Below are 23,500 nucleotides of genomic sequence, written 5' to 3'. Positions count from 1 at the left end.
GTATATTTTTGTAAAATGTTTTTATATATGACTGCACATAACATTCATGTCAACTTCTCCCGGCTCTGGTTCTTTCAGCCTGTGTTAAGGCGTGATGTTGTGGTTGTTGGTAAGCCCCCTCGTAGCCCTGTGATGTCTAGGAGGTCCTGCGGATCGCCTGTTAGAGGTCAAAACATTTCGCCATCTCATAGGGTAGGGAGTATGTGCACCTTGTGTGGCAATGGCACATTTGACTCAAGGGAAATTCAGTTTTCTCTCTTTTCAAAGTATCCCTGCACAACGCATAATGTCATTCACTGTTTTTGACCTGGGAATTCACTGTTTTGAGTGCAGTTCTTTCCATTTTTGCTGCTACAGCTGGATATAATCATATTTGGAATGATACAATATATACTGGCATACATTTGTGTCAGCGTATGGCCACATGATGCTTCCGTACGCAGTATCATTCCATCAGTACAATATGGAGGAATGCTGAGTCAGTGAATAAGGGATACTCTTAACACCACGGCCTTGTCTGTCTGTGTGCATCGGTGCATTTTGTGGTCGAGAAAATAACATTTAATTCCTAACATTGCTGAGTGATAACAGTTTGTTTGGTCTGCATGCTGGAAGTGTGTCAGGAAGTGGTTTTCCCGCATGTCCTTGACTTCCTGGATCACAAATAGTGGATCTCTGCAGTCTTTTTTGGTTTTTGTGGCTCAAAGCAGTTGAGATGATTGGCTTGTACATGCAGCGTTGGTTTAAGCCATGTGTAGAGAGTGTTTGGAGTGTCTGGATTACTCATGGGACTGTCCCAATGATCTTTCCTGTGTACACAGCTTAAACAAGGTGTACTCCCCAGGGCCAGGCAAGCGGCCTATTCCCCACATTTCCTTCCAAACAAGGGGAGTACAGTCCTCGTTTTTAGGATTTAAGGCATTTCTCGACTGTTTCTAAGTCCACAAATCAAACATATTTTAGAAAATATGTTATTTGCTGGCTTAGAAATCCAGAACTTGAGCCCCGGTGGTCCTGGATCTCACACGTATTTGAAAAAAAGTGCAATTTCTTTTTAAAAATCTGAAAAAGTTTGAGCATTTACATAATTCAGATACTCGGCTGATCCAGGTCTGGCCTCAGGCTTTGCATCAATGGTTCTCCACGAGCACAGTTGAACTCTCAGTATCAGATGGACATACAGCAGAATGAGAGATGGAAACATTTAAATGGCCTTTCCTGTTTTCTCTCTTTTCAGTCCCAAAGACAAGCGTATGTTCATGATCCGCTTCAAGGTGCAGGGGAACCGTGAGTATTTCAAGCCCTTTTCTGTATCCATGAATTTAAAGTAGATTATTGTTTTATGCTAACATTATTCCATTGTGGGATTTGGTCAGTATTGCAAGACCCGATACTGAAATATAACCTAATGTGGAAAACACACTTAAAGAGCCTTTCCTCTCGCAGATTTCAAGCCCTGTATAACTACATGCCACGAAATGAAGATGAGCTGGAACTGAAGGAGGGAGATGTAATTGACGTCATGGAGAAGTGTGATGATGGATGGTTTGTGGGTAAGACTGTAAACTCCATTTTCATTAGGTTGCTTGTTACTACACAAGGAGCGTTTTAGTGATGTTCATTTATTTGCCACTAGCTGGCGCTATTCTCCAACCAAAAAAATACTGTCAACATTGTCATGGTTCAAACAGCCCTTGGATGTTCAGAGAGAAAAATATATAAGGTGGATATTTTTTGACATTATAATGTATACTTTACTAATTATAATCATATATATCAATACACGTACACACACACATACTTGCCTTTCCATTTTTTATCATATAGATGATGTTGGCCTCATTCCATATTTAATATTTTAGGAACGTCCAGGAGAACCAAGTTTTTTGGAACCTTTCCTGGAACTACGTGAAGCGGCAATAAATGGAGTTTTCCAATACACATCTACTGTGGAGAGATGGACAATGTCACTTACAGCTACCTGCTGGAATTAGCATGACATGTTCCAGTCATCAACCTGTTGGACTGACGGAAAGTGATGAAACTGATGAGAAGCCAATGGCCTTCGAGGGGTTATTGCACCATTTATGTCATTTGGTTCAAATATGTTGATAATTAAGTTCCGAAAGCATTACATTAATTAGGAATTTCAGTAAAAGCTTTAAAACATTTGGTTGCCTACATTTTTTCTCATAGTTGAAAATAATCAGTTCGCTTGCCTTCTAGCTAAGCTGATGAATTTCAACACAATGAGTAATCAAGTGCCCTATTTATTTGTAATTTATTAAGAGGCACGTTTTCTTTCATTGGAAGGATGAAACACAGTAGGTGAGGAATGATGCACTGGTGGTGCCCCTTGTACACTGGACCTGATGTCTGATCTGATCTAGATTGTATAGACTGAACAGTATTGCGGTGTCATGTTTGTGTCAGGCAGTGGATATTACAGATGACCATTCCTGCCAGCATGTACCTTTTCAGTATGTTATCAAGTTTCTGGTTCAGAAGAATGACCTCCGGGTTTCTAGGGCTCTACGTTCTTCCTCCAGACATTCCTTTGAGCATTTGAAGGATTTTACAGAGAAGAAAAAAATATTTTTGATATTTTTCCATCTCAAGAGATAACGTTTTGGAGAATGCAATATCCCTAACAAAAAGCGTTTTGGCAAAATGGGCATGTTAACCGTAGTAAACTGACTCATATTAATGTCTCTACTGCCTATAATTAATATTTCTGTGTTGGGTGACCTTGCACATCACTTTTGGTTTACACACTGTAATCTATTTATGGCCAATAAGAGGAGCACATGACTAAACTGCAATTGGCAGCCATGTATTTTTGTATATGTCGCCTTCCGATTGGTTCAATTTGAGTGAGGAAATGTACGTGAAAATCTATTTTTGTTTATTTGATCATTCAGCAAACGTTTTTCATTATGATATACTTAATATATTGTTAATTGTTCACTTTCTATGTCTGTGATCTGTTCAGCACAGTGACTACACTCTCATATTCAAATGTTCGATTTAAAATATGCAGTGTTTCAATCTTCCAGTGAGACTGTATGACTAACAGTTTTATTCCAGTCAGTAAAGCAAGAAATGTAAATGTGTCAGTCAATAGAAACATGAACCAATAATACATGTAATTTAGGTAATATTATACCTCATGGAATTATGCAGTCTCTGTCTGTCAACGTGCTTAATGTACCAGTAAAATCCTGCGCATGTTGTTTCATAAAGAATTGCTCATCAGTGCAAACGTATTATTGTACCAGTACGAGAATTCATCTGGCTCTGTGAACCATCAAGGCTACCAGAGATCTTCGTTGTGGTTTAGTTAAAGACTTGGCAGACTGTCTTCCGTTCTTAAGCAGAAGTGAAGTAAACTGTGCTGTTCCTGGTGCATCATTTTACCACATGTAATGACATGGCTATTTGTAATATTTAAAACTGCACGATTCAGGAACAAATGTTTATAAAGTACAGAACACTGTGATATATTCAGTAAATTAAACCTATCTGCCACTGACTGAACTTAATGTTTGGTGCTCGAGTGTGTGATGAATTCTTATTGGATAAAAACTGACAATTGCTCTAACATCATTGGTTAAGAACAGAAAGAATATAGCATCACTGAATTATATAAAGGAATGACATGCAGAGTCCTCAACCATTGCTGCTGGTTATATCAACAAGTGCAATCACTGATTAATAAACAAAAGGTGTCTGATTAGATTTTCCAAAAAAAAAAAAAAAGTAAAAGCAATCATTGATTTTGAAGCCTTTGTCTTTTCTTTTTTTTTTTTTCTCTGTGGAATAGTGAATAAATAAATTCTATCAGTTTTCATCAGAATATGTTCTCAATGGGATTCACAGTCTCCATAAGTGCATAGGATACTCGTGCCATCCTGGAAATCGGCTTTCTGCTAGCAATCTAGTCCCTGCAGACCGTCCAGTCTATAAACAGCTACATCGTGTCCTGGAGTTGTCCCTCCTGCTGCCATGGAGACACAGTAAACAGAGGGTCAGTGGAGAGCCAGTCTGAGTTTTTGCCTTAGAGAAAGAACCAGAGCCATCCAGCCTCCTCACAGGAGGCAGGGGTTTCTGTCTAGATTTCTCCTGCATTTGTTTTTAATGGAGCAAATTCTCACACGCTGTTTTCAGCACTTGATAAATATATCTGGGAACAGAGCGCAAACCCCAGTTAATATCTATGCCAGTCGGCTCAAAGTTAAAGGCACAGTTCATCATGTACTCAAAATTATTATGTACTCCCTCGAATGAAAGGGACGGCGTGTCCAAAGTTGAAAATTCGGTAATTTAGTCACCCTCATGTTGTTCCAAAATTCAGGGTGGTTGGAACAACACAAGGGTGACTAAATTACCGAATTTTCAACTTTGGACACGCCGTCCCTTTCATTACTAGATGATGTGGCACAGCCTGGGTTAGAGAAGGATTTTCTGGTGTTAGGGTGTCCTCGGTTTGATGTAGCTCAGACCATGACAAACAGCCCGTCCCTGGCACACCAAACAAGGAGCTGTTCAAGCCTACAATATAAGTGCTCTCAAGCTAGAATGTTTGGCCTTCAAATAAAGAGCACAGTGCTCCAGTGCCATGTAGTGTAGTACAGTGCTCCTCTCTGTGTAGTTAATGAAACTTTACTTTGGAAACAAGTATTAGTGCAAGAATCACTGTATTTCATACATATAGCTAATAAACAAGATGACAGACAGAAGCATCATCACTACACCCTTCTTACTCGGTACAAATGACAACTGTGAAACTGTTTGCAATTTGACTATTTATATCCAAAACTGTACCAAAAATAGAGTTTTAAAATGTCCCAGGTGTGCTGAGGAAAAGCTAGAAATGCTCCTGATGGCAGCACTGAAATAAAGAATGGCATCCAAAGTATTGACTCATCAAGTTGTAAATAAAACAAATATTTTTGGAGTATATTTATATCAGCCTTTCTACCTAAAAAAAACAAAACAATGAACTTTCCGTTTGTTTGTAATTAGTGAAATTTACTAGCAATTTCTGATTAATATAGGCTATTATATTGGTATTTAGTTACAGCGAAAAAGTATTCACAAATATAGGCTATATATATATATATATATAAACAATGTAATTAGCCTACTGTCTGTATATTAAACTTCAATAAGAACGATATTTAAGCAAAATAAAAAGCTTTAAAAGTTATAAAGCAAAATGTAACGATGTGTGTGTGTTTTATATAAAGTTGAAGTTTAGCTTGATTGCGTCATAAAACTCGGCGCTCCTGCGCGCGAGTCTAATAATATGTCCGTATATCGCATGTTTACATATAAAAACAATATAAAAGGAGCGCAGCGGAGTGGACACACAACAGGATCTCGAGATGTTCGCATTTGACACGAGATCTTCAAAATGTGGTGCGCATTTGCTAGACGCCGAAATCGTACGGGGTCATGTTTACATGATAAAGTGGAAAAACGATTGAAAAGAAGCACAGTGGAACGCTACAAGGCGTTTTGTGTGAACCATCTCTAACATACGTTTGTTTTGTCAGATGTCATTAGATAGTTACTGTGAACTGCACCTGTGCTAGTCTATTAGGACACCTGTGTGAACTTTGTACATGCGCTAAAAATACCACGAAGTCGCTGCAACAGTCTCAGAAAAGTTAAGTTAGTTCGGAGAAAAGGTTGGTTTGATGTTTTATCATCTATTCTAATGCAATGACATTCATATATTTTTAAGCATGGTTTATGTGTCCAAAACTGTTTTTGAAGCCACTTCATTTGTAATGTAACTATGACATCAAGACACCAGGCTAGATAAATTAATTTTTCTTTTTTTTCATTCTTTTTTTTTTTTTTTTTGGTGGTAAAGTAAGAGAATTATCACTTGAAATGAAATCCAAGCAGTTCCCATATGTGGTTGTGTTATTGAAATTGTTTACATTCCCGAGAGGAGATGTTTAAAAGAGCAACACATGCTGTGTTGATATGAAAATATGACATGTCGTTTTGTTATTGTGCTCTATAAATAGTTCATAATCTGCTCATCAGCAGAAAAGGCTCTGACTCAACGCTCAGCCTTCATTTCATGATGAAGTAGCCTACTCCTCTCAATCAGGCACAGGTGTCTGGCCGGCGGTAAAGAAAGAAAAGTCTAGACAGCAGACGGGGTGATGACAGAGCAAAGAGAGTCACTGCTGGATGATTTTAGTTATCAAACCGCTAAGACTTATGGGAAAAAGGGATTAATCATAAAGGGTGCAAGCTTTGGATCTGAAAGAGGTGGGGAGAGGGTTTGAACCCTCAGTTTCTCATTCTACCCTATGACCTCATGAGGGGTGTGGCATCCTGGCATCATCTTTCTTTCATTCACTCTCCTAACCCCACACGCATGCTTAAAAGGGACTCAGAGACAAGCACTGGCTTCCAATCGTCCAGGGTAGGAGAGACAGAGCTGATTATTCTTTTCTTACTGCAGATCTCTCGCCAATAAGAGGAGACTGTACTGAGGAACCAAGTTCAACTTTGAGAAAGAGGAGGCTCAACAAAACAAGACAGATATGCCACAGAACGTGGTGCTGGACGGGCCAGCCCCTTGGGGATTTCGGCTTTCAGGAGGCAAAGATTTTAACCAGCCGCTGACCATAACTCGGGTAAGCGAAAGCCTTTGGCTAAAGTCTGCTGCTTCACACATTCCACTCAGAGATAATGATGCTTTTGATGTGCTGGGTAACACTGCCATGGGCATGAGAAACCAGTGGGTGGATCATAAAAAAACATTCCCAGGACCTCACTACAGTGAGAAAGATTTCAGAGAATTATTTTTAGAGCCACAAGTTCAAAGTGACATTTTTAGAAACATCTGTGGTTGTCAGGGAATCATTTCCCAATAGAGACTTGCTATGTTAGTTATAATTACCCAGTTTTTATCTTCATGTCATTGTGATTTATTCTAGTAGTGCATTTTATTCACCAAGGATACATTATATTTATGAAAAGTTTAAAAAAATGTAATTAAAAAATGCTGTTCTTTTGAACTTTCAGAATCATGAAGAAATATAGCCTACTGTATCATGTTTTTCAGAGAACTATTTTTCAGCATAACTGTTTTCAATATTGATAATGAGAATAAATATTTTTTGAGCATCACATCAGCATACAGGAATGATTTCTGAAAGATCATGTGACACTGAAGACTGGAGTAATGATGCTGAAAATTCAGATTTACCATCACATGAATAAACTGTATTTTAAAATATGCTGAAATAGACAACAGAGAGCTGTTTCAAATTGTAATAATATTTCACAATATTACTGTACTTTTGTAGCCTTGGTGAGCATAAAAGACTTCTTTCAAAACAACCTTACAATTACAGCTGTACCTAAAAGTATATTACACAAACTGTTAGGCATTTTCTCTTCTAGTAACTAACATGTTCACAAAAAGTCAGGGACACACACACACCAACGCCTGGCTCCGGAGGGGATCTCTACACCTGTTGTCTGAATGAATTGCAAAGCTCTTAGTCCAACAGTATTTTAAACAGCTGATGAAGTCTGGACATTTGTGGTAACAGAAGAGGTCAAAGGTTAACTGAGCATATGTGTGAGATGAATTGGACCGTCTCTAATTTAAGCAATTATTTCAGCACCATCTCAGGCCTCATATCCACTCAGATTGCTCATAAATGTCTAAAACTGACTAATCCTTCCTTATAGATCACCTGGATGGGGGTGAATGTTTCATAGATGAATAAAAGTCAGGTACAATGGCACGCTAGATTAATGCTCAGCAACAGTACAGTTTTGGTTAAGGCTAAGAAGGTCCCAAGGCTTCACTTGACTATACAGAAAGACACTACAAACTGGCCGTGTCTAACTTATTCTGTATCACTCCTATAAGAACACTGTTGGGAGTTTGACTGTGGGAGACTTTTGTATCTCATAAGGCTTGTGTCTGAACAGCTCTTCACAGGAAGTGCTGCATTCTGATGCGTGGAATGTAACGGTATGATTAGTAGCTCAGTCTCATCAACAGCAGCTCTTTGATCGTGACATTCAAGTGCATTCTTCGTGAAAAGCCAGTTCTGACATTCGCTATAAATTGTGGAAAAAACTCAACAGAGAACGGACGGGTCGTCGTAAAAATGATACTTCCCATACACCCTGATTGGAACCAGAACAGCGGGTCTTACGAAAAACGAATTGCCCTAACAGAAAAAAACTGTGGTGCTACCTCATGGTACTCCAGTGTACTTCAAAGAATATCATGGTATTGCCAATAAACATGTCTGAAGAGTATATATTTCTGGTGCAGCACTGGATTTGGCCACAGTAGGGAAATAGAAACTTCCAGGTGGATTAGATGTGAAGTCTCAGCTGAGCAGAATGATGTCATTTTTAAAATAAACCAATCAGGTTTATTTAACATTCCTAGCTAATGACTTCCCTGCAGTATCCAAGTAAAATGACATTGGATTTGATTTCAAATAAAAACCACTCAAACATCATTTAAATGGATTAGAATGAGCATGTTTCTTATTTTGGTGTATGCCAATGCCAGATCCTGAAAGCTAAATATATCGCGTTTTTAAGCAGAGAAATACTGATGACTAATGCAGAATGCGTGTGGTTTCTTTGTAAAACCGCTGTCTGTAATCATACACGTATTGATAACAGCAAGGTGGCTCTTTTCTCATATTATGAGCCCTGATGTTCTTATTCCAGTAACATTAGCCTCCATTGAAGCAGGCATGCCAGCACAGATGGGGCATGGCACAGCACAGACCGTCTAAATTATACTGTTGAATTAAAAATGTAAATGACTGTTATATCTAAATCCAGTCATTGAGCAGAAACCTTTAACAAATCATTTATTACAGAGACGGTCTTTCTGGACCAACCTGGGTTTAGTGCTTTTTGCTCAAGGGCATGATTGGGATAGTTCATGGTTAAGCATCAAGTTTTAGCCACTTCACCCAAAAATGACAATTCTGTCATCATTTACTCACCCTTATGTCGGTTTACATGTAGGTGCACTCACCCTCATGTTGGCAGAATACCTAACAATTCACATTTACTCACCCTCATGTTGTTCCAAACCTGTATGATTTTCTTTCTTGTGTGGAACACAACAGAAGATACTTTGAAAATAAAGGTTCAAAAAGGAAAAAGTGTTTTGCAGCAATGTCATGGAAAATCTATTTTTGGTTCTCCACAAAGCCTTTCAGTTTACAGTTCTTTTTTCAGTTCCATTTTTTTTTTCTTAGTGTGAAGAACTATTTTTAGTAATCTAAAAATCAATTTTCCACTATAAAGAATGTTTTGTGCATTGAAAGGTTCCATGGATGTTAAAGGTTCATCATGGAACCACAGATGCCAATAAAGAAGCTTTACTTAAAAGCCAGTGAGGTCTTATGTTGTTTTGGACCCCATTGACTTTCATTGTATGGACAAAAATTTTCCACCTCTACAGAAGAAAGGAAACCATACAGGTTTGGAACGACACAAGAGTAAATGAATTTGAACTTTTAGGTGAACTATCCTTTAATTAATTCTGCCTGATGTTGCTCCGAACATAATGTCTAATGTTCAGCGTGCCCTTACATGCTTCTCTTGTGGGTTTGTGTGTCACCTTGGGGATTTTTCTTCACAGGTGCTGCATAGCTTACAAAAACCGAATTAATTTTTCTGTTTATGTTGATGCTCAGATACCAGTCACTCGATGGTTTCAGCTCAGTTCATAGCTCCCTTTGTTTCCATCTATTAAACAGAGCATCTTTGTTGTTGAGCCAAACACATCTCTCATTTGCTTGAGTAGCGTCACGGGAACAATCTCATTTTTATTGTGTCCATTCTGAGACATTTGGATGCTTCGTTCTTCACAGTAACTCTTGATTTCTGCAGACATCCTCATAATGTATGTCTACAGGGGGCTAAATAACTAAATAAGGCCTAGTTTGTGTTTGTTGACTTAAATATGGACAAGGATCAGTGTCTCTTACATGAAGTCATCCAAGATGTATTTTGTGATATCATTTCTCTAGATGATATGGGAGGACAAAGCTGATTGTTTTGTCATGTACACGAAGCCAAAAAGGCAACAGGAAATGAGATATTACAGCGTGACTGTTATTTGACAGGAAACAGAGCTGCTAGCTTCATCAGTCAATAAATTATGCGTTAGGAATAAAACATCACAAATCTTAATGACATTAAACACTGATGATGGAAAACTAAAACCCTCTGGTCTTAAATCGCTGTTGTGACTTGACCTGGTATAAATCTATCCCCTCTCGAGAGGCAGACTTAACTAGAAGAAGGTCAGCGGTGTTGGGATATACAGTATCAGAGCAGCTGAGTCAGGAGACCGGTAGAACGAGGCCTACACACAGGATGAGGTGATGAGATAAATGACCAGGGGGACGAGGAGAATACCTAAGAAAATGAGCCTGGCACTGAAGAGAGGAATAAGGGATGATGTCAGACTCCATTAATGAAAGAGAGATTGATGGGGAGAGACACACCGACCGGCAGGGTGGATGCCAGAGCAGTCAGATCATCAACCACCAATAGGCCTGACTGTGCTCCCCTGGAGGGCGATACCCGGCCTTGACTGACACATCCACGGCTCGCTATTTTTAGTCCACTTCTAAACCACAGTGGGTCAACAGATTGTTTCTACCCCTGTCACTTTCTGTTTATGTCTAAACTGCTCGATAGTTTGCTGCAAACTTGTAGTGACTTTGAATGAAGGCTCCAAAGAAACCGATTCTTTTCATTCAAAACTTTGTCAGAAGCTGAAGCATATTTAGCACTGACCTATTCAGCACTTTCATCCAAAGTGACTTGGATCACACTTAGAACAACTTTTAACGTAAGTGCTGTGGTTTTGGAAAGCAGTGCTGATGAACGAGATTCTGAAAAAGTCAGATATCTGTCTAGTGCATATTCACTTAGAAAAACAATGGAAAAGCAGCACAGTAAAATTCAATAAATGTGACCCTGGACCACAAAACCAGTCTTAAGTCGCTGGGGTATATTTGTAGCAATAGCCAAAAATACATTGTATGGGTCAAAATTATCCATTTTTCTTTTATGCCAAAAATCATTAGGATATTAAGTATAGATCATGTTCCATGAAGATATTTTGTAAATTTCTTACCGTAAATATATCAAAACTTCATTTTTGATTAGTAATATGCATTGCTAAGAACTTCATTTGGACAACTTTAAAGGCGATTTTCCCAAGATTTTTTTGCACTCTCAGATTCCAGATTTTCAACTAGTTGTATCTCAGCCAAATATTGTCCGATCCTAACAAACCATACATCAATGGAAAGCTTATTTATTGATGTATAAATATCAATTTCGAAAAATTGACACTTAAGACTGGTTTTGTGGTCCATGGTACTTTTAAGAAAAGTTTTTATTTTATTATTATTCATATACTATTATAGTAGTAAATCTTTTAAATTAGCTTTTATTTTATATTCTTGGTTGTCGTTTTTATTTTAGTAATTGTGTTATGTACTTTTGTCATTTCTATTTACTTTTCATCAATCTTTATTCATTTAGTTTTAGTAATTTTAGTACTTCAGCTTAAACTTATTTCAGTTAGTTGCATTTTAGTTGCCATTAAAAAAAAATGTAAGTTTAGATTTTTCATTTGATAGGCTATTTATATTGTATTTCACCTTTATTTCAATTACAGAAGAAAAAAAAGAAAGAAAAGATTTGTATTACCGAAATGACAAACATGCTCATTTTAGAAGAGATTGTGTATGCATGCCATTTTCTATGTATTTATGAAGAAATTAATAGATGTGACAAAAAAGGTCTGGTTCTTGTTTTCAGGTGACACCAGGCAGTAAGGCATCTCGGGTCAACCTGTGTCCAGGAGACATCATCCTGGCCATCCAGGGAGCGTCCACTGATGGTATGACTCACGCTGAAGCTCAGAACAAGATCAAAGACTCCACCAATCAGCTTTTCCTCAAGATAGAGAGGTACCATGAGCTTTTCTCATTAAAGGATAGTTATAAGCAGCATTAAGCATCTTTCAACAACTTTATATCAGGTTCTCTCACCTCCTTTTAAAGTTGCAGCCAGAGGGAGGATCGTAAGCTGGAGTTCCAAAAGAATTTGCCTTTACCGCTTACTATGAAAGTGTCCATCAGTACCCACGGAGCCTTATTTACGACAACGATGAATGTGTCTTTCCTCTGTGATTAATGCTCTCCCATAAACCATCTGGCTTGTACATGCCAGTCTGTTGACGTTACTTTACTATCTAGAAGCGGTCATGGCCCTGGTGCACAGTAATGACCCCCCTTAGTGCTCTTTGATCTTTTTTTATTATTTCACAGGAGGCGAGTACATGGTGTCTAACTGTGTGCATTAAATGTGTTGCAGGCCAGAAACTAAAATGTGGTCACCTCAGGTTATAGAAGAGGGGAAAGTGAACCCATTTAAAATCAATTTGGAGGCAGAGAAGCAAGTAAGTGCAAGAAAAACAAATGCACCGTTCTTTATTTTTATCTGCTTATAATATGCAGTAAGAAATTTGATGGGTTTTTTTGAAGAAACACTAGAGTGCATGAGGCATGTTAAAGGGATATTTCACCACAAAATAAAAATCCTCACATCATTTATTATGTTCATGGAACACAGTTATTTTTTAGAAAAATATTCCATCTCTGTGAGTCCATATAATGCAGATGGATGGGATGATGCTTTCAATAATGCAGACGGTTGGTATAATGCTCAAATTGAACAGTGATTCATACAACCCCAGTTGATAAATCAATTTCAACAAACAATAGGTGTATGTGAGAACAAGAATATTGACAAACTTTTACATCAATACTAATACTACTTTAATACAGTCATACATCAATAATAGAATATTGATACTAATATTGATGTAAGCACATTGTGAAATTCATGCGAGAAGTGACGGTCCTTCCGTATCACTTGTAAGTTTTACAATGCTTTTACGTCACGCTTCACAACAAGCTGATGTTTGCACCATGCATGAACTCATCAACCCGTGCATGACAGTTGGCTGGAAGGAATGGTTTATATCTTACAAAGTTTAAAATATTGATATTTTTCTCACCTTTCATATTGCTTCATAAATTGATTAATTGTATGGATTACCGTTGTGTTCATTTTGAGTGCTTTTTAAAGTGTCATCCCATCTGCCAGCATTATACAGTATGGACTCACAGAGATGGATTATTTTTCTAAAAAATGTAGTTTGTGTTCCACAGAAGAAAGAAAGTCATATACATCTGGGACCGAGCGAGGGTGAATACATTTTTATTTTTCGGTGGAGTATCCCTTCATAAATTGTGCAAAGCTGTTGTTTTTTGTTTTATTTGTCCTTGTCCAGGAAAAGTTGGAAATGGAAATTTGCTAAATCCACTGAATGCTCTGCGGTGAATGGGTGCCGTCAGAATGAGTTCTAACAGCTGATAAAAAAAACAACAACAACAACAGTAATCCCCTTTACACCAGTGCTTGTTTGTAAGAAATATAAGAGAGAAACATATTTCTCTCCTGATTTTTTTTTTTTTTTTTTCACTGGAACCAATATTATGAAAAAAGGACTTGTATTTTAGCTGGAAGCAATGGTTTAAAGTAAAAAATGTTAATTGACTGGAGTCGTGTGGATTACTTCTGGATTATTGTGTTGTTTTTTAGCAGTTTGAACTCCAATTCTGACGGCACCCATTCACTGCAGAGGATGCATTGGTGAGCAAGTGATGTAATAAAGAAAAAAGAAAAGAAAAATGTGACTGCTTGAAAAACAATATAATAGATCAGAAAAATGTAAATGAGTTAATGTGTATGCGGCATCTTCAGGTAACAAAAGGATGTTTCTGCAGAATGTGGTATGCAAATGTGGTGTTTGTGTGGGGCTTTGAGTATGTAGTGTGTCCATCTGTCCTACACATGCAGGAGTATAAACCTATTGGCACAGGTCATAACAGAAGAGCACAGCCCTTTGTGGCTGCCGCCAGTCTGGATGACAAAACGCAGGTGGTGAGCTCCACCTACAACACTCCCATAGGCCTCTACTCTCAAGATAACATCCAGGACGCCCTGCAAGGACAGATCCGGGGTCTGGTGCATGAAAAGCCTGAGGGGTGAGTGCCAACATGGATCACCCTAACCATATGGACTAAGATACTGCACTCTGCTTGCTGTAGACCGGCTGCCCACTTACCACTAACACACACTCTGATCCTCCAGAAGTCCTCACAAGTCTTTCTGCAGCCCAAATATAAGCAGTTGGATAAAACATTGTCATGGTAAGAAGTTAATTGGGTTCTGTTTGAGATAAGAAAGGGCAACCCCTTATCTAATACTCTCACACTAGTATATTATAGCAGAACAAATATTCACATTTGGGCCTGCAGAGTTGGATCTTGGAGGACTTCTGCTCCTTTACCTTTCACCTCTAACTGTCTATTCACATCTTCGCTCTTATGTCTTACAGGACATTGATTACTTCGAACACAAGTTTAATGTCAGACCAAAGCCCTTCATATCTGCAAGCCAAAAGAGGTCATTAGACAAAAGCATGTAGTCAAATATGGTCACTTAATAACAGTAGAATTTGTATGTTTTTACATTCATGCATTCATTCAGCTATAAAGCTGCAGCACAGTATATACTGAAGCTCTATGTACATCTCTAACTACTTCTTCCATTCTTTTCTGTCTTGTCTGTCCTTTTCTGTGTGACCCTTTTGATTTGATTGCTTCCTGGTTTGGTCCACCTGGCTATTATACACTGACCTTACACAACTCCAGTGACACTACATCCCAGACGGTGATGGGAAATGTAGCTCAGATGCCTGTCAGCCCATCGGCTGGGTCAAAGGCAGCTCTTTCTGCACAGTATAACTCCCCCATTGCATTATACTCAGCAGACAATGTTTCAAATACACTGCAGCAGGCTCAGATGTCCACTGTAGTCAGGCAGGCATCGCCCAGGTAACCAGAGCTTTGTTTACACCACCATACAAATCTACTAGTTTGTGCTACTACAGTAAGCATAGCTGAATAAGGACCTGATAGATTAAAGACACAAGGTTCCTACAGAAAACCTCAAAATATTTTGGGGTAAAAAGGAAAATATTACAAATGTGCACTCTAAAAAATAAAGGTTCTTTAATAGCATCTGTAGTTCCAGATCCAGATCTTTAACATCCATGGAAACTTTCCATTGGAAAAAGGGTTCTCTGGATTTTTTAAATGTTTTTCACACTACGAAAAAAAAAAAAAAAAAGGGTTATAAATTAATGTAAAAATAAATAAATGCACACAAGACAAACATGGATTTATAGTTTCAAAACCTGTTATGACCATGTAAAGCCAGAAAACACAAACTAAATTGAAATTCATTGACTTAGCACAGTATCTCCACTCCTAAATTATGTTTAGACAGCTTTACAATTCAAACAACACCAACTGTGGTAATCGATGGCATGTTGATGCTGAATTGAATCCAGGACATTCTTTAAACTTATTTTATACCAATGAAAGTTCTAAACAGTTTACTTAGCCAGCATCCAATATTCATAATGTGTCCTCCTGAGCACTGCCAAACTTTTATGTAACACAGAATTATGTTTTTTTACTTCATGGACAAACATGAAGGCTTCTGCCTTTATTTGTTTTCAGCCCTAAACCCCTGACATCCATTGAAGAATCTCATGTGTACCGTATGCTCCAGGAAGACCAAGAGCAGCCACAGGAACCACGTCAGTCTGGATCGTTTAAGGCTCTGCAAGACTATGTGGAGAGTGATGGTGAGCTGCCTTTATCTATTATTTGAGGCAATTCTGACTTCACAAGACAGAAATTACAGCTTGCTGCACAGATAAAGACCTCAAAGTTTAAATGTTAGCAAATATTCTGGTGAAGTACAGATGCACTTGAAGAGTAATAGTTTTGCGGCTCAATTTGACTTAAGCTGCCTTCACTATTCTCAACAATCCTGCTAATGACGTCAGTCAGAGCCCGTTGTTCTCTTAATAGTCTGGATTCAGTATGAAGGAGAATTTCACATTGCCGAAGTGGATCTGAGACTCTTTATTCCTCTGATAGGCACGAGGCCCATGGTGACTAGAAGTGTAAAAGCCCCAGTGACAAAGCCCCAAGCTGCCACATCCTCTCTCCAGAAGCTGCCTCTCTGTGATAAATGTGGCACTGGCATTGTGTGAGTACGGCATACAGATGGTGTCTTAGTACCAATTTTCATGAAAACTGTTCTACATTGAATAGCGTTCATGCATTTTAACAACTTCATTAAATCAAAGTTTTTCTACAATTGGCTCACAGTGGACCGGTGGTGAAAGCTCGGGACAAGTACCGCCATCCAGCCTGTTTTGTGTGCTCAGACTGTGGCTTGAACTTGAAGCAGAAGGGCTACTTTTTCGTGGAGGGACAGATGTACTGTGAAGCCCATGCTCGAATGCGAATGACCCCACCTGAGGGACATGATCTAGTTACTGTATATCCTACTGCTTAGAGGAACGGACAGTTGAAATTAGATGACTGGTATTGTTTGCGATTATTGCTTCTTGATGTTCTTTTATTCATTTCTTCATTTTAGTTTATAAAGGGAAATGAAAGGCCAATTTATGGCCATATGCACCAGGTATTAAAATGTTTTTAATGATCGGATCATTACTACATTACTGTTTACACCTGGTATTAACATGCATTAGGCATTGCTTCACTGTGGTTCGGGTTGTATTCAGGATGGACTGAATTTCTGACTACCTTTGCATGGTTCACTGATACAATTTCAAAATGTTTAAGACCCCACAAAGCATTTTCAGCACTGACAACTTGTGATCTGATCACAGTTAATACTAGATATAAATGGGATCTATACTCTCAAAACTCTTTCTTAAAGCCTTAATCTAGTTCTTGTTGAAAAGCTGTTAATTAACTCTCCCATTTCTCACATATTAGGCTTCTGTGCAGAGCAAATACTGAAATTAAACAAACGAATCCCTTTAGGTTTAAGTTATTCTCAAAATATGAAAGAAAAATAATCAAATATGCTATCATCTAGATACAGAAGTATTTGGTAATCTGTTTCCCAGTACAAAACTTTATATATATATATATATATATATATATATATATATATATATATATATATATATATATATATATATATATATATATATATATATATATATATATTATATATCATTTCTATGACTATTACTTGTGCTGCATTATTATTATTTTCAATTCTCATGTTTCTAAATGAACTTATAGGCATCGTTCTCAGAAAACCGAAAACGTCATCATTTACTCAGCTATCCCCCTTTAAGGCCACCTTTGATAACACATAATACAAAGGTTTGTTATATCACCACGTTGTAAATTATGAGACATTTGAAATTATTTGTCTAAACCATATTCATAAAATGGATGACATTAATGCTGCAAAAACCTGTGAAATTTAAGAGCTTGCTGAATTGGCCAACACCTTGCTGGTTAAATACACAATATGTATTTTTAATGTTTAATAACTTGTGGCTTCAGCCAAAAGTGTCTCAGTGTACTACAGACAAAATGGTACACAGTGGTTAAACATGCTTGTACAATTAAACATATCTAGATGCTACGAAACATGGTTTTTCTGGGGTAGTACTGAGCATAAGCTCTTTTAGTTCATCTTGAGCATAAGATCTTTAGAGTTTAACAATTAATAGAATGATGTAAATACAATTCAAAATTGTAGCTTTTTAAACTAAAGACCAATATATGACTTTCATTTATTCACCTGAAGACATCACACGTTCTTAATACGCCATCACAGAGGGGATTCGGTTGTAGTTTGTGGAGTTCAGAGCTCTGTAAAATAAAGTAAGTTACATTACTGTAAGCCTGAAGTGTCTTATTCTGTGGAACTTAAGTCAGCAACTGATATTAGTGATTATTATGCTAAGCATTAAAGGGGTCATATGACGTTGCTAAAAATAACATTATTTTGTGTAATTGGTGTAATGCAATGTGTTTATGCGGTTTAAGGTTCAAAAAACTAATTGTTTTCCACATACTGTACATTATTGTTGCTCCTCTATGCCCCGCCTTTCTGAAACGTACCGATTTTTACAAAGCTCATCGTTCTGAGAAGCGAGGCGTGCTCTGATTGGCCAGCTATCCAGTGCATTGTGATTGGCCGAATACCCCAAGCGTGAGACGGAAATGTTACGCCCCTTACCGTATTGTGATGCCATGTCCCGGCGCGACGATATACAAACAATAAAACCCATTACAAACGTGGGATTTGTTGCATCCAGTGGGGACATAATTACTGATTATACTGACTTATACTGTCTTTTTACACGTTGCGTTGCATAGCGTGTAAACATTACCATATCTGCATTTGTGATCGGAGAAATGACAAACAACAAGCACTACTCTACACAGCTCAAAACTCGCGTTTGAATTGTCAGTGGCTGTGAGTCAGAAGTGCCAGACTGTCCTTGCAAAGTTGGAACTGCCCAACTTTATAGAAACAGTCTTTGAGCAAAGCTGGCAGGCTACTCCCAGGTTTAGGAAATAGTCCTCCGTAAAATGCGCTGCACACACTCTAATATATGGGTTGAACTGTTCTGGAACAGTGTTGTAAATACAACTTAACCACTGATTTCTAGGTGTGACCTCTTTTGGAAGCCCAAACAAAGTAGTTTCGCAACGAAAACACAGCTTCTCCAGGACATGGCACCGGCGGCAGCAACAATACTACAGCGAGAATACAAGTCCTACCCTCTTTCTTTGTGTATACATTTGTGCGGTGTTTTGCAAATCTCCCTGAGCCTGAGTCTTAACTTTTAAAAAGAATATCTCTTTGGTTTTGAGACTTTAGTCTTTGCAACTTCAGGGATCTTATCTATGCACAAACCGCTTGTAACACTCCAAAGAGAAAGGAAAACTTGAAATCGCATCATATGACCCCTTTAAGCACTTTTTGGAGTGTGATATGAGTGTCTTGGTGCTAGTTCCTGGAGCCCAGCTTACTTATTGACATTGAGGCTGATAATGCTCTTGACAGGTGTGCTCTTTGGACCAGTGGAAGGATGGAATATTTTGACTTCCTTATTCATCATTGAGGATTTGGTCTTTTTGGTACCATAGTGTTCTGCAGAGTAGGTGGGGTAGGAATCAAATGTTCCTGCTTTCATACCTCCAGTCTGCAGAAAATAAATATGCCACCAAAATAATCCACCACAAAATGTTCCAAGATGGCAACTCTTTCCACATGCATTTCATGAACATTTTTACACTGTGTTTGATCTCCTTTACATACCTTTTTACTGGGTGAACTTGGTTTGAAGGGTAACATAATGTGCTTTTTCTCCTCTGTCTTTTTTGGAGGTGGTAGAGGTTTGTCAAATTTGTAGGGATTGCTGTCAAAGCATTCAGCTGGATGAAGGTTCAAACGAAACGCTCCCCCTTTTAGCATGGATTTGTGTGCCATGATCTCACGCTGGTAAACAAATTATCTCTCTCATTAGAGAAAGAGAACACAGTCATCTGCTTGCATAGAATTATACTGTCAGGTACTCAGAGGACGCCTTATCTTAATTAAAACAAGGACCCGGGAGTCTGATTAAAAATCTCATTTAGGTAGACCTAAAAATACCTTTAGCATTTCCTTGGCTCTGTCATAGGGGTCTGAGGAATGGGACACCATCTTGGAGAGGGTGACGTCAGGATAGCTATTAAAGCGCAAGGACAAATCAATACATCTGACAGCAAAACCACGGAAACTTGCATATTAGAGGATAATGTAATTTGCTCACCCGTAACCACTTCCCTTCTTAGGCGGATTGGAGTAGAAGTTTTTTCCAGGTGATTTTTTTGGTTTCCTTGGATTATGTAGGGCACTCATTGCTTGAATGGGGCCTCCAAATGTCCCATAATAGCTGCCCACTCCACATCTACAAATCAGAGAAAACGATTGAGTAACTGTAAGAACAGTTTCAGGAATAGCTGGAAAAACTGTAAGCTGCATGGCAGTTTTTTTCTGCTATAAATAGGGAAAAGAAAAAATTACAACAAAAAGTGCAAACATCTACCTCGTTCTGTGACTAGCAGCCTTAATGGCTCACTCAAGCTATTATTCCTCTGGGTTTGTGTACATTTTTTTTAGTCTTCAGATGCACATGAAAAACAGACTGTTTGCATTTGATGCTTTGAACTATTGCAACATGGATAAATCCTTTTCTTCGGAAAATTAAGGACTATAGCTTTGATTTCAGGTCAACAAACATCATTAAAAAGCACAATGCATGTTTCTTTCTGGAGTCTTTTTATGTCTTCAGATTAGACCATGCCAACTAATGCCTACCTCTCACACTAATGAAATATCGCTGAACCAAAAACATCTCAGGTGCAACTTTGTTCTTGGTGTATATATCTCTGGATAAAATCTGCATCAGTACACCAGTCAATAAATCTATTAAACATTAAAGGGATAGTTCACCCAAAAATGAAAATTCTGTCATTATTTACCCTTATGTCGTTCAAACCTGTATTATTTTTTTTTTCTTTTATTGAATATAAATATATTTTCAAAAATAGCCTATCTCCATACAATAGGAGTCAATGGTCGACAAAATTGTTTGGTTACCAACATTCTTCAAAATGTCTTCTTTTTTGCTCCGTAGAAGAAAGTGATACAGGTTTAAAATGAAATGAGGGTGTGTAAAGGATAGAAGTTTTTCATTTTTGGGTGGACTATCCCTTTAAGATTTTGTCCATTGTAACAACAACATCAACAATGACCAAAATACTACTACAACAACTACTACTATTTTCTTATATTTTCACAATTATTTATCACATAAAAAAGAAAGAAAGAAAGAAAATACATACATAAATACACATTTGCAGTGTGCCACAGAAAAAAAAGGGACTCACGTTTTTTTCTCGCCGTTACTGGGAAGAAAGGCTTTGCCTATGTTCTTTTTGGTCTGTTGTATCCTGTACTGTCTTTCTATTTTGACAGGGTCTGTGAGCGCCTCTCTCTCAAAGATCCTCTTAAACTGCGTGTCGAAGTATCCCACCTGGAGCGCGCTCTTTGATTTAGCTCCTCCTGACAGCATCTGCTTGTTCTTGTATGCGGAGTCATTAAATGGGCCTTTTAGTGACAAACAAAGTGCATTAGACTGACATTAAATATTTTGCAAAATTATTAACATTTTTTATTTTCTATAGTATGCGGGGGGCGGGGCTAGTTGTCACATTAACCCATGTGTAGACTATGTTGTACTGTACATGTTTATCCAGTTACAGAAATGCTTATTGACTCTAGTTGAGTTTTAGTAGCCTAATGTATGTGGGTTGCAAACACTACATTATTGTAATGGCTGTTAGGTAAACGAGTAAACAATATAGGCTACAGTAATCACACTGATACATTCTGACAAGAGTCAACTACATAATGAAGTTTTTAACTCGGGCTGAACTGTGTTCTAATAAGATTTACGTTCAGGACAAGTTATTAAAGCCAAGTCTTTTAGTGCCATTAAACTGACTTGAGAAACATTCGCTGGTGTAAAAGTGTGACAAGTAGCAACAAGCCTCCACTATGAATAACAACCCTTCAAAAACTGGCGAAGTGAACCTGTTTGCAGACTGAGGCTAACACCAGTATTACTTTTGGGCGCCAAATCCATTAGTAAAAAAAGAAAAAGACTGTGTAAGCAGCACTATTTTAAATAAATACCTTGTTTGTTTTTTTCTATAATTTTTCTATAATGAAAATTGTATTTTGACGTTCCCGTGGTAGTCTATAATTTGTTGACGCACATGCATCAAACTCAGCACTGCACCAGCTGTAGTTCATACATATTAAAATTTAATGTTGGTTAGACTTACGGTAAATAAAAGGTGTATATTTGTCCCCTATTGAGATGTATCCCAACTCTTTAAAGATGCCAATCCGCTCCATGTCAGATTTCCCTTCTGGAGGCATTTTCTAAAGTTTCATATACAGCATTAGTGGGGGGAAAAGCAATAAGAAATATGAATGGACCTGCAAACTATGAAGATCATCAAGCGATAATTCCTCTATATAGGCTACATTATGCCTTAAGCATTCTTGCACTAAAAAATACAGGTCCACATACCTCGAATTATGTAATGCCTTGTTAAACAGTCAGTAATGGAAATAACTTCACTGCTGTGGTGTTCGTGTAGGTTGTGTCCGTTGTCATGGAGTCCAGCAGGTCAGTTAGGCTACTCAATAAACTGGACTGTCAGAGTCGTTCATGAGGGTAACACATTTAACAGCAAAAACATTTAACAAATTATACTAAAAACCAGACGTTTAGGATAAATACTCTCTTATCTTTTTTATTATTATTTATTTATTTTTTCACCTGCAGCCTGTGACGCAAACAAGGAGGAATTCTGGGTATTGAAGTAAAATGAAAACACCACAAACAACCGTAATAAACACTAACACGTTTAGGAAAAACTCGCTGAAAAATGTTACAAAAGCCTATTTATGGAAACCGAACTACTTTATATGAACGAATGTACATTAAATGATCACAATTTGCATTTCTATATTATGAACATATAACAACGTTATACTATAAAATGTACAAAACCACATTTAGATAGACTGCAACTGCAGTTTATCTCCAATCAAGAAAGCTTCATCCTTTTCAAGTCGTCCATAGTGATGGCAACAACCTGCAACAAACGTGAAGCACCTGTAATTACGCGTTTATAAGAACCAACACGAACTTAAGTGTAGCCTATATCTCACATTTTCGTGACAGGGGTCTTCATAGTCACAGATGTCGTTTGGAAAGGCTGCTCGGACCATCTCTTTGAGCTCAGCTGGGTACACATACGTGCATTTGTCACGTGAGCTGCAGCCGATCCTGTTCAGCTGTCAACATTTGAGTTAAGATCACCAAAAATAAAGCAGACATTATAATAAAATGCATAGTGATGCTTACTAACTGACGCTGGATTAAACGATAAACTTTTCTTCGTTTGATCCGGTCTGTCTTCTTCAGCCTGGAGGCCGCGTGGAGCAACGGCCCCACCCAGAGGGGCACACTAGACATGAAGGCCTAATGTTAGTCTTAATTAGTCTTTAATAATACCTGCAAATACATATCTAAATCAAGACATACACACTAGCAAGACGTTGAATGCACAAACAGTCGACTTCACACACACACACACACACACAAGTGTGATTCAATCACTCATTTAACACTGTATCTAACTATTTAGAGACATGGCAGTATATTACCCGAATGATTGACAGAGATCAATGTAAGTGTCCATTAATTACCACCATAACAACATTTCGCGTGGAAGTGTTGCTGCATTAGGGTCAAAGATGATGCGCATGTGCAATTTTGAAGAGGAAACGCATCGGAAACAATGTAACTGAATCATCGGTTATTAAATCTGAACCA

The 23,500-nt window shown here is 37.9% G+C and overlaps 3 protein-coding genes across 15 annotated transcripts in view; 2 read left to right on the top strand and 1 right to left on the bottom strand.

Annotated features, from left to right (window-relative positions):
- sorbs2b (sorbin and SH3 domain containing 2b) overlaps positions 1–2,972 on the top strand; it is a 47,441-nt gene extending 44,469 nt beyond the window's left edge. For both annotated transcript variants that reach the window (XM_058797360.1, XM_058797361.1), the window contains 4 exons: positions 79–192; positions 1,238–1,287; positions 1,447–1,553; positions 1,863–2,972. In XM_058797360.1, coding sequence (XP_058653343.1) covers positions 79–192; positions 1,238–1,287; positions 1,447–1,553; positions 1,863–1,912 — 321 coding nt within the window. In that variant the 3' untranslated portion in view covers positions 1,913–2,972. The remainder of the gene's footprint in view (positions 1–78; positions 193–1,237; positions 1,288–1,446; positions 1,554–1,862) is intronic.
- A 706-nt stretch (positions 2,973–3,678) lies between these two features.
- cfap96 (cilia and flagella associated protein 96) lies at positions 3,679–23,472 on the bottom strand. 7 transcript variants are annotated; one of them, XM_058797377.1, is made up of 12 exons: positions 23,332–23,472; positions 23,030–23,132; positions 22,834–22,959; positions 22,187–22,757; positions 21,936–22,035; positions 20,976–21,195; positions 19,856–19,993; positions 19,696–19,771; positions 19,360–19,539; positions 19,071–19,243; positions 17,830–17,900; positions 3,679–4,000 (listed from the first exon to the last, which is right to left on the bottom strand). In XM_058797377.1, the coding sequence occupies exons 5-11, from the start codon at positions 22,030–22,032 to the stop codon at positions 17,849–17,851; spliced, it is 936 nt and encodes a 311-aa protein (XP_058653360.1). In that variant the 5' UTR covers positions 22,033–22,035; positions 22,187–22,757; positions 22,834–22,959; positions 23,030–23,132; positions 23,332–23,472; the 3' UTR covers positions 3,679–4,000; positions 17,830–17,848. The 7 variants fall into 7 exon arrangements, with proteins under 7 accessions (XP_058653360.1, XP_058653362.1, XP_058653357.1 ...); XM_058797379.1 differs by having other exon boundaries at positions 3,679–3,997; XM_058797374.1 differs by lacking the exon at positions 3,679–4,000 and having other exon boundaries at positions 17,230–17,900; positions 22,187–22,312; positions 22,439–22,757.
- On the top strand, positions 5,267–17,180 carry pdlim3b (PDZ and LIM domain 3b). 6 transcript variants are annotated; one of them, XM_058797369.1, is made up of 10 exons: positions 5,428–5,693; positions 6,042–6,147; positions 6,488–6,662; positions 11,866–12,017; positions 12,424–12,508; positions 13,975–14,162; positions 14,832–15,014; positions 15,705–15,832; positions 16,131–16,242; positions 16,365–17,180. In XM_058797369.1, the coding sequence occupies exons 3-10, from the start codon at positions 6,570–6,572 to the stop codon at positions 16,552–16,554; spliced, it is 1,131 nt and encodes a 376-aa protein (XP_058653352.1). In that variant the 5' UTR covers positions 5,428–5,693; positions 6,042–6,147; positions 6,488–6,569; the 3' UTR covers positions 16,555–17,180. The 6 variants fall into 6 exon arrangements, with proteins under 6 accessions (XP_058653353.1, XP_058653352.1, XP_058653354.1 ...); XM_058797370.1 differs by lacking the exons at positions 5,428–5,693; positions 6,042–6,147 and adding an exon at positions 5,267–5,421; XM_058797371.1 differs by lacking the exons at positions 6,042–6,147; positions 13,975–14,162 and adding an exon at positions 14,516–14,583.
- Positions 23,473–23,500: the final 28 nt, after the last annotated feature.

This window comes from Onychostoma macrolepis, chromosome 14, assembly GCF_012432095.1.
Source record: "Onychostoma macrolepis isolate SWU-2019 chromosome 14, ASM1243209v1, whole genome shotgun sequence".
NCBI lineage: Eukaryota > Metazoa > Chordata > Actinopteri > Cypriniformes > Cyprinidae > Onychostoma > Onychostoma macrolepis.
This window is presented reverse-complemented; position numbering and strand designations above follow the sequence as displayed.